This window comes from Heliangelus exortis, chromosome 4 (assembly GCF_036169615.1).
Source record: "Heliangelus exortis chromosome 4, bHelExo1.hap1, whole genome shotgun sequence".
Classification (NCBI taxonomy): domain Eukaryota; kingdom Metazoa; phylum Chordata; class Aves; order Apodiformes; family Trochilidae; genus Heliangelus; species Heliangelus exortis.
In genome coordinates, this window is record NC_092425.1 from 21,920,175 (window position 1) to 21,934,468 (window position 14,294).

General features: G+C 38.9%; 1 protein-coding gene across 2 annotated transcripts in view; it reads left to right on the forward strand.

Moving 5' to 3' along the window:
• The window catches only part of SNX25 (sorting nexin 25), an 82,034-nt gene that overhangs the window by 54,180 nt on the left and 13,560 nt on the right, over positions 1–14,294 (forward strand). For both annotated transcript variants that reach the window (XR_011725775.1, XM_071743303.1), the window contains exons 8-11: positions 1,032–1,163; positions 2,985–3,260; positions 8,081–8,236; positions 12,478–12,609. Coding sequence is in view for 1 of the 2 variants with exons in the window: in XM_071743303.1 (XP_071599404.1) it covers positions 1,032–1,163; positions 2,985–3,260; positions 8,081–8,236; positions 12,478–12,609 (696 nt within the window). In the remaining variant the exon portion in view is untranslated. The remainder of the gene's footprint in view (positions 1–1,031; positions 1,164–2,984; positions 3,261–8,080; positions 8,237–12,477; positions 12,610–14,294) is intronic.

The following is a 14,294-nucleotide window of genomic DNA, read 5'->3' on the forward strand; positions in this document are numbered from 1 at the left end:
AAGAAAAAGATATATGTTTGTTGGTGTCTGTGAAGTACACAGAAAGAGACCAAGACCACTGTGGGTTATTTGCATTTCCGGTGATGTAAACAATGGCACTAAATGAGGTGCTAGACTGAAAAGTGGGAGAGGAAGGAGTGTTTGGTTTTAGTAAGATGTTTTGAAAATTGCTCCTATTTTTCAAAGAAAGCCATTGTTTAATTTTTTTTTTAACATGGGAATATATCTTAGCTTTGTCAGGGAGGTGTTTTGTTTTCATGTGTTTGTCTCACAGAAAAGGCCTGGATTCACAAAAATAGTAGAGCATGAGGAAAGGTAATGGCTTTTTAATCCAATAGCCTATTGGCTGCAGCATCAGCTTGGGTGAGAGAAGTCTGTGTTTCATTTCCTCTTCTGCTTAATGTAGAGCCACCTTTTTCATCTCAGGAAGAATCCTGAGCATTATACTATAGCCCATACTCTCTCCAGGCTGTATTTCTGATGAATGCTTTTCAATAATACTCAGTTAATGGAAACTGGCTGCCAAATGCCCTAGCTGCCAAGGTGGAGCACTCCATCTTTCTCTGTGTCCCTGGGAATAATTGAGATACATTTCAAAGCCCTGTGGCATGCATACTGCTGGTGTTATCTGTTTGATTCAAGCAAAGAATAAATCAGTGATGTTTCAGTTTGGCTTCTCTGCCTTGCAGGAATATTGGAAGTTAAATTTTTTTGCAATAGCATTTCATGAAATACTATCTTAATCTTTTGAAATGTCATGCCTCCTGGACAGAAAACACATGGCAACATTTTCTGTCTGGGAGGAGCATGGATCTTCTAATTACTTACAACTCATGTTTTGGGTTGTTTTTTTTTTTTTCTCCTTTTTTTCTAATTAAGAAAAAAAATACTGTAGAAGGTATGTACACTTGAATCTAGCGCGTATTTCTGGGATGCATCGTTCTCTGTGGGCATATTTTCTGCTTAAGGGATGGAAAGAAATTTGAGTTAGGTATTTTCTCAGGTTTTACTGCTAGTTTTCCTTTCTTCAGATTCTTCAGTTTGAAGAAATTTTGGCCAACCCTTCATACCGAGAGCACTTTCGAATCTACATGGAAAGGATGGACAAGATGGCTTTGATCGGTCTGTGGGAGTCTGTGGAGTATCTGAAGAATGCTAACAAGGTGGGATAAATTGCAAGTCCCCATGGCTTGTACATTAATGGGGATCTCTGTTTGTTGTGATCTTGATGTTAGGAAATGTCTTTGTATTTATGTTTTTTAGAACAACGATAGCAAGGAGGAGTGACTAATCAATACTTGAGGATAATACAGCAATTAAAAATTGTAGGCTGTTGTGATGGTGGTTTACTGTTGTTTTCTGTCACAACATGACCTATAAAAAGAATACCTGATACTTGATGCAGAGATAGTATACTGATTTCCCCCTCCACCAGAGAAAAGACTTGAAGTAATGTAGTAGCTTTAGTTCTGTGAGCTCATATGAAACGGAAAACTCTGTTACTGTTTGATAGTCTGCACATAAACTTCTCATCTTGCCATTCAATCCAAAACAGTAAAAAATTTGTGTATATATGTTCTTAAAATCTTTTAGAAAGAGAGATTTTGCTTTAAAAGACCCTTTCCTCTCCCTATTACTGCACTACTACTAGAAGGAAGAAACACCGCTATATTGTAATTAGCGCTAAAATAAAATAGGAGTGACAACACTGAAACAGGGGTAGGAAATACCAGTTGAAGTTGCAAGTAGTACCTTGGAGCAATGATACAGAGAAAGAATGGGGAGGATAGATTTGCTCTTTGAAAGCAGTGATGTGGATTTTTAGGGGAAATTTGTTTTAAACCTCCAAGATTCACACCAAGAAGAAATATAAATTTCATTATGAAGTATCAGTTAACTTTTTATTCACTGTAATTTTATTACTTTTCTATGTAAAAAGATTCTAGTAAATTGGAAAACACAGATAACATCCTGTAACCAAAGTGGTAAATTGTGAAACATGGGTAGTGAACCACTAATACCATCTGAAGAAATTACTAAGTTCCAGCTCAGTTCCAGCTAGAAAGTGTTAATGAAAAGGCTTTGTCAGGCACTATGGAGAGAGTTGTGTAAATCGCTTCTTATTTGTAAACCATTTGTGACTGGAAAAGGTGCTGTGAGTAGTTTTACAACCTTCCAAGCTGTGATTTCTCTCCTTGTTTTCAGTACAGTGTATGTAGTGCCTCTGTTCAAGACTGTACTCCTGTTGTTCCATGAGTGTAAATGTGGTATGCCACTCCCAGGTCAGATTTGATTACAAAAAACTAGCATCATGGAGCCATGTGACTGTGATACTGTCACATGAGGCATGCAAGCACATTTTGCTATGCTAAGGGAGTGGATAAAACCTTTTTGATTCAGGTTACTTTAGAGAGATGATAATATGCAGCACAACCCATGGTCTCTCATTATCTCCTCTCTTTCCTGTTCATTGCTGCAAAGTTCAATCCTGTTTTTTCTGTGCTCAGTGGAAATACCCTCCCTCGTGTATGTGTTTCCCAGGTGTGCTTTTTTCCTTTTATTTTTTCTTTTCCCTCTCAAAAATAAATAGTCATGTAGTGAGCTGATTCTATCCATCAGAAGGCAGGAGAGCCAATAGAGATGAATTCTATAGTCTGAACTTAAAATGATGATTGCAGCGTTGCTCTAGCACCTTTTTTTAAAATACCAGCTCTTGGAGCTTTGAAAAGCTGTGAATGTGGAAGCTACAGACATTTTAGAGCACAGCTGTTTCTTCACTTAGCAAGTATCGATATTTAGCTTGTGTGGTTGACTGCATTAGTGTGCAGGCAGAGTGCTTGATCTCAGAGAGTTATAGGCATGTTCTCAAATATCTGGGTGTGAAATTAGCTTGATTATCCTTCAAATTATACACCAGGATCCTGACTTATCCTGACATTTCTAACATTTTTTCATTTTTCTCCCTCCCCCTCCTTGCTTTCTAGTCTGAAATACCTCAACTGGTGAGTGAAATTTATCAGAATTTTTTTGTGGAAAGCAGAGAAATACCTGTGGAAAAATCCCTGTATAAAGAAATACAGCAAAGTCTTGTGGGAAATAAAGGCATTGAAGTATTCTACAGAATTCAGGCAGATGTTTATGAAACTCTAAAGGACAGATACTACCCCTCATTCATTGTTAGTGATTTGTATGAGAGATCAGTCAAGAAGGAAGAAGAAAGAAGTTCTACTCAGCTAACTCCTGAGGACAAAGATGAAGTGGTGAGTCACATGGACAATTTCTACACTTTATTTCACTGTTATTTAAGGTGATCTAAAGATGATCCTGAATACAGCATATATTAGCATCTTCTGTCCTTGAGTTTTGGACTAATTTTTTTATTCTGGTGGATTTATAAATACCATCACTTTCATCAGGTAATCCCAGTAAATTTACAAGGTCTTTGAAACAGAATAGTACAAAATGACTGTTTAAATTACTTAAAGCAGGTATTTCAGATTTCCAAGCCTTTTGTATTTCACATCTCTCATTTGTGCTCCTTAGTATCAGAGAAGGCGAAACTTACACAAGTTCAGCTGCTCTGCTTTTCAGTAAAGGAAATCTCACTGAAATGTCACTAGGTTTCAGTCTACACATTGTCCCTGTCCCCATGCATTTCTTAGGTATTAAAAGTTGCGCAGAAGAGAGTAAAAAGTAACGAAAACTGTAATCTTAGAGCTTTTATATTTATTGAATTAATGAATAGGCTATGTTGAAAGATGTAACTTACTACAATAGCAGTAGGCCTGGAAATACTAAAACTGAGCATTCAAAATATCATAAGCAATAACCCAACAGCAGCTCTTTAAATCAGTTTCTTTAAATCAGTTGTGCCAGAGGGGAACATGTGTTTATTTAAGAATGTTTTCACAAAAACATCTCTCAGACTAGTGAGAATCTTTCGGTCAGGCTGCTGCTTCAGATCAGCATGAGGATCTTCACTTTACATATGAACTTGCTCAGAACACAAAGTGTAATAGCTTGGCTGAAACTGCATCTAAATGGACAGGTCATAGAATGGTTTGGGTTGGAAGGAAACCTTAAAGATCACCTTGTTCCAACCCCCTGCATCGTCAGGGACACCTCCCACTAGACCAGGTTGCTCAAGGCCCCATCCAACCTGGCCTTGAACACAAGAAGCAGAATCCAAAGGTGCTGATCTACATTCTGCTCTTTCCAATTTTTGTAGAACCTAGGGCTTTTGTGTTTACTGTTTAAATATGATTTTAATTTCATAGGTGAGCCAGTATGGTCTCTGTAGTTTGCATGTCTGCAAATTTGCAGAGAGATGCTGTTACAAGGAAATCACTCCAAATACTAACTTCTAGAGCTTACTGAGTTTTTCATTGTTTCTTCCTGTATTCCTTGCTTTAATAGAGGATTCAAGACCCATTTCTACTTTTTTCTCTCTGCTAACTCAGCTGTATGTTGAGGGTGATAGATACTTCAAAGGCTTTTTGTCTTTGTGTTTGCAATCACTGTAATTTTGAGAAAAGACTGTTACTAGTTTTGTCCAGAACCTTCTAAGTATTAAACATTGTGTTTATAATCTCTGTATATGTTTTATTCAGAGCCTAATAGAGATAGCTATTTCTCTAAGAAAACTGACACAACACCTTGGGGCAAGCTGTCCTGTCAGATAACGTTTACTATGGCTGCTGAAAAAATTAGATTTTTTTGACATCATCATCATCTGTCCTTCCTCTGCATCCTTCAATATATAAGTGCCAGATTGGAAAGCTGTGTCTGTGGTTAAACCTTAAAGGCTAATATATTGCCAAGTTTGCTTATATGGTTAAAGTTTGGGGTTTTTTTCATTTTTTTTAATCAACAAATCAAATACTAAGTTGCATATATTGTTAGAACATCTCTCAAACAGAGCAATCTCTGTGCCATGCTTCCAGGTTTTTGAGGTGAAAATAAATAATAAAAAATTCTTGTTTCTGAAGCTTTCAGTGGTCTTTCAAATTCTGTTGAATACTCAGTACTGGCTAATAGGCTTGGATTTTTTTCTTCTCCGTGTTTATAGGAAAACACAGCTGAGAAATCTGATGTTTCTGTGGGAGTTGCCTACGTGAATTTTTTTTAAACTTCACTATTATAGCTGGATAGGTAAAAAGTCATCTAGCGTCCTTATGGAGAGCAAGACAAAAGGATAAGCCCTGATTAAATGTGAAAAAATCAAGCCAGAAGCTAGGAATCATGGCAAGGACATGGTGGGTCCTGATGGGTCTGCGGCACTTGGAACAAGCTCTTCTCCTTCCAACCTGTTGTTGCTTTTTGCTTCTTGGACAAACCTCCTTTAGAAGGTCATGAGTAGGTGTGAAAATACAGCAGGGAGCAGGGCCTGCATTCAGAACTTTGAGGAAAGAGGGTCTGGTGGTTGCAGCAGTGCTGTGTGTGTCAGGTGGCCAAATTAAGCCCAGAGCTAAGTCTGTGCCCTGCACCACTCACAGAAATGGAAATCATTATCAGTTTAGCTGCAAGGGGAAAACAGCATAAATAATCCTTTATGATCTCAGCTTTGTGTGTGTTGGTTGTTTATTTGATAATTTGATTACAGGTATCTTGTTATGTTTTGAATCTAGAGTTTATGTGGTAACAGAGAGATTCAGCAATGTTTTTTTGCAGTAAGTGTCTGAAATATTGACACAGAAATTATGTAGCCTACCTCTAGGAGCTGAACCTTACTGATTAGTAATTAATTGCAGTCCTTTGATTACTAGAACCAAAATTCATGTGTAAAGTCTTTTAATTCTTCAGTGTTGCAAATATCATTTTTTATTCCTTTTGACCTCTGTGCCTCCCAGCAAGTATAAGGTGTTTAATTTTATGGTTCTGTTCAGTAGCATTTTGAGTAACACCCAGTACCATTAATTATTATTGGCAGTATTATTGTAGTGCCAGGAGATGACAACAAGAGTCCATGAGCTGAGCTCTGTACACATGCTTGGAGTAAGTCTCGACCTGGGAGTTTGCAATCTATGCAGAACAGACAGAAGAAATGATGGGGCAAAAAGCTAATGTTTGCTCGGCCACACAGCAGGCAAATGCAGAGTTGGAAAAGGGCATGGAATTCTTAGCCTACAACTCCTGACTTTCTCCATTATGTTACCCTCCCTTATGAGGATCACAGTAAGGAGATTAATTATTGTTACTGCCATATATCTTCTCAGACTTTTTTACTGAAGTGTAAAATACTGTGGAGTTACAGTAAGACTCTTTCCTCTAAAATTCATTTTTTTATTTCACAGAATTTTGTGGAGTGTGAGACTTCCTTCTGTTAGATTTTTGTTGATTATATAAATGATATATTTTAGCAGGAATATAATTATATATCTTGTGTTCATGAGATTACATTCATAACTTCCCACAGATACATTTAGATACATTCAGTCACAGGCAGACCTCAGGGCTCTTTGAACAGTAACATCACAGTGCTGGGTTTGCTGCATGTCAAGGTCTTCGTGCCTATTTGGGGAACTGCACTAAGGAAGGGGAGGCTGAGGCAAATATCAAAAGATTTTACAGAGAATGTCACTGAAAGGTGTGAAGTTTTCTATTTTTTTGCATGCCTGTAGTACACAAGATGGAAAAAACTATTGGTTTGTCTGAATGAATGTAAGAAACTGATTTATGAGGTTAAGGTAATGCATCTGTGCTTTTAACACATTTTTATTAACACTTGTAAAAACAGCATCAAAATCTGTTTATGCAGAAGAAGAACTTGATTTAGATTGTTCTGCAGGCTGATAAATCTGTTTTGTGAAGGTCTGTGGGAGGCAGGACTGTTTGTTAAAACTGTGGAATTATTTTTTTTTTTTTTGTCATCCTCTCCCCATCTTGTTACTGTTCAGCTCAGAGATAAGAATTTGTTTTTATATCTGGCTCAGAATATTCATCATGACCAACAATCTGTTGTTGCATTTAAATGTTATTTTAAAATAAACTTTGATTCTTTCATTTACAAGAAAGCTTTAGTTTGAAGGTCATTTTATGCAGTTGCAAGAGTTGCTGAAGAGCTGTAGTATAAATGGTAACGAGTCTTTGTTGATCATAGAATCATAGAATCATAGAATTAGCCGGGTTGGAAGGGACCTCAGAGATCATCAAGTCCAACCCTTGACCCACCGGAGCAGTTGCTAGACCATGGCACTGAGTGCCACATCCAGTCTTTTTTTAAATGTCTCCAGGGACGGAGAATCTACCACCTCACCGGGCAGTCCATTCCATAGCCTAATCACCCTCTCCGTGAAGATATTCTTTCTAATATCTAACCTAAACCTCCCCTGGCACAACTTAAGACTGTGTCCTCTTGTCTTGTTGAAGGTCGTCTGTGAAAAGAGTCCAGCTCCCACCTCGCTACAGCCTCCTTTCAGGTAGCTGTAGGCAGCAATGAGGTCTCCCCTGAGCCTCCTCTTCTTCAGGCTGAACAGCCCCAGCTCTCTCAGCCTCTCCTCATAGGGCCTGTGCTCGAGTCCCTTCACCAGCCTGGTTGCCCTCCTTTGGACCTGTTCCAGGACCTCTACATCCTTCTTAAACTGAGGGGCCCAGAACTGGACACAGTACTCGAGGTGTGGCCTCACCAGCGCTGAGTACAGGGGAAGAATCACCTCCCTGGACCTGCTGGCGATGCTATTTCTGATACAGGCCAGGATGCCATTGGCCTTCTTGGCCACCTGGGCACACTGCTGGCTCATGTTCAGTTTCTTGTTAATGCAGACTCCCAGGTCCCTTTCTGCCTGGCTGCTCTCCAGCCACTCTGTCCCCAGCCTGTAGCGCTGCATGGGGTTGTTGTTGATTTGGAGTTTGGTTTTGCTTTGGGGGTTTTTTGGTGTTGGTTTTAGTTTTTTCTTTTTTTAAAAAAATAGACTTATGTTTCAAGTCTTATCTGATGGCTGGAATATCTGTTAGAATATGTTATACCTCCATTTTCATCTTTATCAAGAAGTGTTCTTACAGATTACATGCTTATGGAGCAAACAATAACTGTCCCCTGTTTCACATTAATGAGGCACTTATTCCCATCCTCTATTCCTAGGGCCAAAGTTGTGAAGAAACTACAGAAGAATGCAGCACAAGGATTAATGAACAGGCCAGTTATGCTGTAAATAAACTTCGCCAGCTAAATGACAAGCTTGAGTATAAGAAACAGGCTCTAAATTCTCTGTGTAATTCACCAAAACCCGACAAAAAGGTACATACCTTTAGTGTCTTCAGACTTTTAAATGCATATATATATATATTACTTATTAGATATTATGTTATTACATTATTATTTGTTTTATATATATTGTGTGGGTGTTTGGGTGTTATCCACTTGTCTCAGGCTCATCTCTAAAAGTCAGATTGCTATAAAGTGAAACTGGATCTTAGTTACTGCTTGGGTTTTTGATTTTTTTAAGGCTATTGTAATTAAAATTGCAAATATTTCTATTGCTTTGTTTGTCATAGAATAAGAACTTCTCTCCCAGTGGTCTTGTGTCTTTGTTGGTGGCAAATAGTATTTCTTCCTTACATCTCTACCCACCTGTACCTGTGTAATTCCTTGCGTCACCTCATTTCATGTCCCTGCCGCAGCTGCAGTACTGCGGGGGGGAGAAGTGCTCCTTCTGCTCCCTCTGGTGGCTTTGCAGTAGCCCAGCATGGTTTCATAAGCACTGGAGCTGAGACGAGCTTGGGCAAATCAGGAGGGAAAAAACCCAAGCCTGTAACAATTACTGACTTGCTTCATGAGAAGCTAGGAGAGATCTGCAGGGCACACTTTTATCAGACTTAAATTTCTGAGGAAACTTCAGCTCTCTTTGTAGAGTCCAACAGTTACACAATCTACGAACATATTCAGGCAGAGGCAAGTGGTTTACATGTGGCTGAGGCCAAATCATTTGCATTTATACTGAGGATGATGCTATGGGACTGTTGTTGAGATGCAGCTGGGGCAGGCTTTTCAGGTGTATAGTAACACTGGTTGCAAATGGTAGATGTGTGTGAAACAAATGAGTAGCCAAGCTATCTCCCTAAAATGGCCTCCTGTTAGGAATGGCAGAAATGGCCATTGGTCATTGGCAGGACCTGGGTTCTTTGTACATTTGTGCCTTCACTCAGGGTGAGAGCTGAGATGCTGGTCTGAAGAGAAGCTGACATCCCACTCTCCTCTGCTGCCCCACCTTTGGGCATAGCTACCTCTAAGAGAAAGATGTAGGCAGTACCCTGGCCAGCTTCATTCCCTCTGTTCCTTCTGCATCTCCCTTCTGCTGGAGGTTACTGCAGACAGCTGGAAATGTGTCCACAGCTCTTCTGGGGTGTCTGTGTGGCCTCAGCTGGCAGAAGAGACCTCTTATTTATCATTCAGCCACTGCTGTTCAGAGTGGCTATAACATGGATATGTCCCTTTTTGTTTGTTTGTTTGTGGGGTTTTGTTGTTGTTTTTTAATTCCTGTATCAGTGCAGTAGCATTTCCCTGTTGAGCTTTTAAATGGATATTTAGGGCTGACAGTGCGAGAGCACCTTGCCACAGGGACTTCATTTTTTTCTCTTCTGCATGTGGCAGGTAAAAATTTGGTTCTTCGTCATATCAAATAGAAAAGCAGGTCTAAAAATTCTGTATTTTTGTGCCATATGAAGGGGAATGTCATGTGTTTTTACCTGTTCCTGAGTTGTTTGTTTTCTCTTTCTGAAATACCTTTCCATACAAAACATGTATCTACATCTTTAAGTGCCTTCTAGCACTGTGCAACTCCTATGCCAGCCAGTCAAGAAAACTGTTCATTTGAGTTGCACATGGTATACTGCTAGCTTTAAAAGAAAATGTTGTTGGGAGAGGTCTTATTTTGATGGAATATAAAGAGTAGCAAAAATGGCATGGAAAGATGACAAGCAGTCTCAGGCAATGCCTGTGATGTACTAAACCCTCTGCCATAGATGACAGCTTGATCTTTGGACTGTGGTGCCCCCTTCGATGTGTGTCTGATGGCTGAAGCTCAGTGTCTGCCTCCCTTGGGTCTGTGGGTGCAGGCTCATGCTGTCTTGTGCAAGCACTAAGGGACCAAATTCTTTGTAGAGTTCAATTTTGCCATCCTCAGTAGCAAAGTAAAACCACACTAAGCAGTTTTTAGTGGCTGCAAAGCCTTATTTTCAAACAAAAGCTGTGTGACAGTTATTGAAATTAATGGGACTTTATAGAAAAACGCCTCTGTCCCCATCAGGTGTGGAATTATGTGGAAGTAGAGACACTTTAGATTAACTTCATCAGATCTTCTGTATTTCCAGTGGACCTGTACCAAGAGTGAACATAAACTCTGAGAAATTGTAAAAGGTTGTTAAAACCAGCTAGGTTTTAATACAAAATTTCAGCCACAGGCAGAAACAGTTAAAAGCACAAAACAAGTACTAAACAGTAGTGGGTATGTTTGTGTATGAGTGAGTTAGGATGTACCACTTCTATAGCATTATAGTTTTAATTTTTTTTTCTCTTTGGTATGAAAAGTACTATATAACTAAATATTCTTTCTCTGCCTAAACTCTTTGGGGGTAGGAGTTGTACATCTTCCACAGCAGTGATTTTTTTTCCCTGTGTCTTTCTTCTGAAATATTTTTTGTCTTTGAAAATACAGATCTTTGAAACAGAACAATAAAATGGTTCCAGTCTTGTTATAGTGTCAGTATTTGTTCTATAAGCATTGTAGCTATTTACTTGTGATGAAACCTTACCAGTTCTTCTGGATTTATTGATTGTTCCTGGATGCCACTTGTAGGAGTCCATGTAGGCTGACTGCAGAACAATCTGTGCCTCAATAGTAAATAAAATAAAAAAATATTCTGAGGGTTATGTGTATGCTAGAACATTTTTACATAGCTGTTGTGTAGATAATTCACAGGTTGCATGCAACAAAAATGCAGAAAATTGCAATTACTGAAGCTTTGTAGAAGTGTCAACTTCTGCTGTGTTTCTAAATGCCACATCTTAGTAGACTTCTATGTTCTCTTGTCATACTGTCTCCTGGTGGTATGTATGGTTATGTCACAGCTTAACGCTGGGACAGCAGTTAACTGAATGACAGATGCTCTCTATTTATCCCTCTTCCTTCCCTGATAAGTAAAGGAGAGAGAATAAGGGAGAGAGACTTACGGGTTGGAGACTAAACTACACAGCTTTAATGAAACAGTAATGATAATGAAGTCAAAATTATAAAATATATACAGATATACAGAAAAATGATACCACGTTCCTTCCCCTTCTCCCCCAATAATTCTCACATTGTCACCGAGGCTGCAGAGCAGCCCTGGGAAAGTCCAGGCTGGAATCCTGGAGTCAGCAGCATCCAGGAGCTGGAGGCAGGAACACACAGATTCAGGCTGGCATGGATCAGGACCAGAGGCAGATGAATAGATGGAATCCTCCCAGAATGCTGAAACAAACAGGAACAGGACAAGGGCAAAGGAAAGAGTGAAGGGTGAAGGCAAAGGTGAAGATGCTTGACCCTCTTGATCCCTCAGATTTATACTGAGTATGACCCATATGGGATGGAATACTCTGGTCAGTTCTGGTCACTTGTGTTGTCTGCCCTTCCCAAAAGAGGGTTGCAGGTGTGACCTCTTTACTCCCTTTCTTTTTCCAGATCATAAGGTGTTCCTCAGAACTGGGCAGTGGCCTTGGTTCTGCACACCATTGTCTAGCTGGAACTATAGACATCAAAAGTTATGAGTCCTAGAAGTAGACACCAACTAAGAAATTTGGTGTTAATTTCAGCAAGTACAGTTGCTTATGAGAGACTCAGCTGAAAGCAAAATTACAAGACAGAAAATAAAGCTCTGTCGTGGCCCACAACAGGTTACTTGTTTGTTTTCGTGATGTGATGGCATACACTGTTTCTCCTTTATGAGATTATGATAGTTATGCTTTGATGAGAACAGCTTTATAAAGCTGTGCTTTCCACTGTAATAAATCCTTCCCTTTCCAAAACTCAAATGAAACAAATGGTAACTTCCTGAACGATTGTTATCATAGCTAATTTCCTAGAATGAAATCTGTTCCCAGGTTTTCCACATGCATCATGGGTATCTGAAAATGGCAAGGAGGATGTCTTCAGTAATGCATATTTCAGTAACTGCAGTTTCAACTTTGTATAAAACATATAATGTGTAATGTGTAATCCTAGTCAAAAGAGTCTTTTATGCTGACAGTGTGATAGTAGCATATCCTTCTTTTTTTTTTTTTTTTTAATGATTATAGTATCAGAGTTGTCCTTTAAGATAACTGTGTATTCTACAAGCTCATGTGGCATCATAAATTCTCTCATTTTTTCCCCTATATGAATTGGTTTTTCTCTCCTGCTTTTGTTCCTTTTCTCCTTTCTTAATAGTGTCCCTGAAGACACAATAAGGCACGTTGCGTATGCTTTTTCTTACTGATTGCAATCAATAAACTTTCCTCCACAGATTGTTTCTAAGCTGAAGGATGAAATTACTCTGATGGAGAGAGAGCACAATGACCTTCAGCTGCACATTGCAAGAACAGACTGCTGGTGTGAGAATCTTGGCATGTGGAAAGCCTTCATTGTCTCAGGAGAGGTATGGGGTTTTTTTCTTCTGAACTCCTTCTCTGTTTCCCCAGTAACTACTATAATGCATATGCAAAATTTCTGGTCCTCAGACACTGTTGTAATGGAGTTCTAAAAATACCTGCGTTTATGTTAGCTGGTTTTGGCACTGGGTAATTTGCTATGTTAAAGACACTGTTTTTCATGAGAACTGTCTCTTGCTATATTACCATTGCCACCACGCTTGGTTGTAGTTTTGTCTCCATAGAGTTCTCCAAGATGCAGTACTTGCACTTCTTGTGTTTTGTATTATTATATTTAATGGCAGTACAGTGTCAAAGGGACTAGAATACCCAGAAAGAAAGTGCCTTAAATCTGTGAGTAAGATGAATAAGAAGTTAATTTTTTAATTTTTTTGTTCTTGTTCTGTTTTTCCATGGCTGAGGCAGTCATTTGTAGAATAAATATAACAAAAAATGTAAGAAAGAAAAGAAGTGGTTTTCTATTAGCACTTGCTATGAGAGGAATCCAATAAATGCTCCTTGTGTAGTAACTGCAGTCTCACAATGTACACAAGCAATTTCTTGATGGCATCACTTCATAAAATTAAAGGTTAATTGTATCTCTGCTTGCTTGTCTTCCTGTGTTACTAAGAAAATATTCTTTAAGTAGCTAAAAGTAGTTACCTTGATGTCATTTTTCTTGGAAAAGGAAATGTGCTGTTGAGTTCCAGTGTGTCTTGAGCATCTGAAAGTGTTACTAAATGTAGCTCTGAAAGTCTGTTTTTAAAAACCAGCAATGCAGTGTCCAGCAGAAGGGCAGCTTTCTCGTAAGGGGCACTATACAGAACTGCCCAGTGTCTCCCTTACTACCACATGAGAAGGTGATTTGTCTAAATAAGAGGGAGATTGGGAAAGGCTTCTTATTGTCTGCTACCTTAACTATAACTTGTAAGTAGTACTGAATTAGATAATTAAGTGTAGGCTTGCATTAACTGTGTCTTTTGCAGCTCTGTGCTTCTCAGAGCAGGCTGGAGAAAGCATTAATGTTGCTGTTACCTATGTTTACTTGTTGCTTGGGAATGTTCTGGTGGCAGCTGATTATTTCAGGGGTATGGGGAGGTGACATTTGTGCAAAATATGGTGTTGCTAATCCTAGTGTGTTGTTTGCACTCTCTGAGGCTGAATCTTTCAGTCTTTTGAGTCATACAAATGCACTAGCTGTGTGTGTGAAGTGTTTGTGTGTGTCTGTGTGAGTGTGTGTAAAAAATAAAATAACCAATGTAAATGGTATAAACTACAACTGTTTTTTGTAACTGATATTTCTGGTAAAACTGTATTTGGAGACTCTGTTTTGGCTGGTTGGTAGAGGTTGGAATATGCAGAAAGAAGGAGGCTGTGATAGCAACTTCTATAATTCTGAGTCACATGACAAGTATTTTCCCCCCATACCATCAGGAATAAAACTGACAGCTGCATAACCTAATCTCCTCTACTTGCTTTAATAGTTTTGGTGTTGTATCATTTCATGTTGTAACAGACATTCTGCCTCCTCTGTCTAAAGGCAAGACTGTTTTGGAGCATAACATCTTTTAAAATATGTTACTTTCATAAAGAATGGAGTCTGTAGGCTTGAATAAATACCTTATCATTTAAATATCTTGGAATGTAGGATGTTTGTGCTCAGTGGAAGTGTCTGGTGAGTCATACAGCCCAT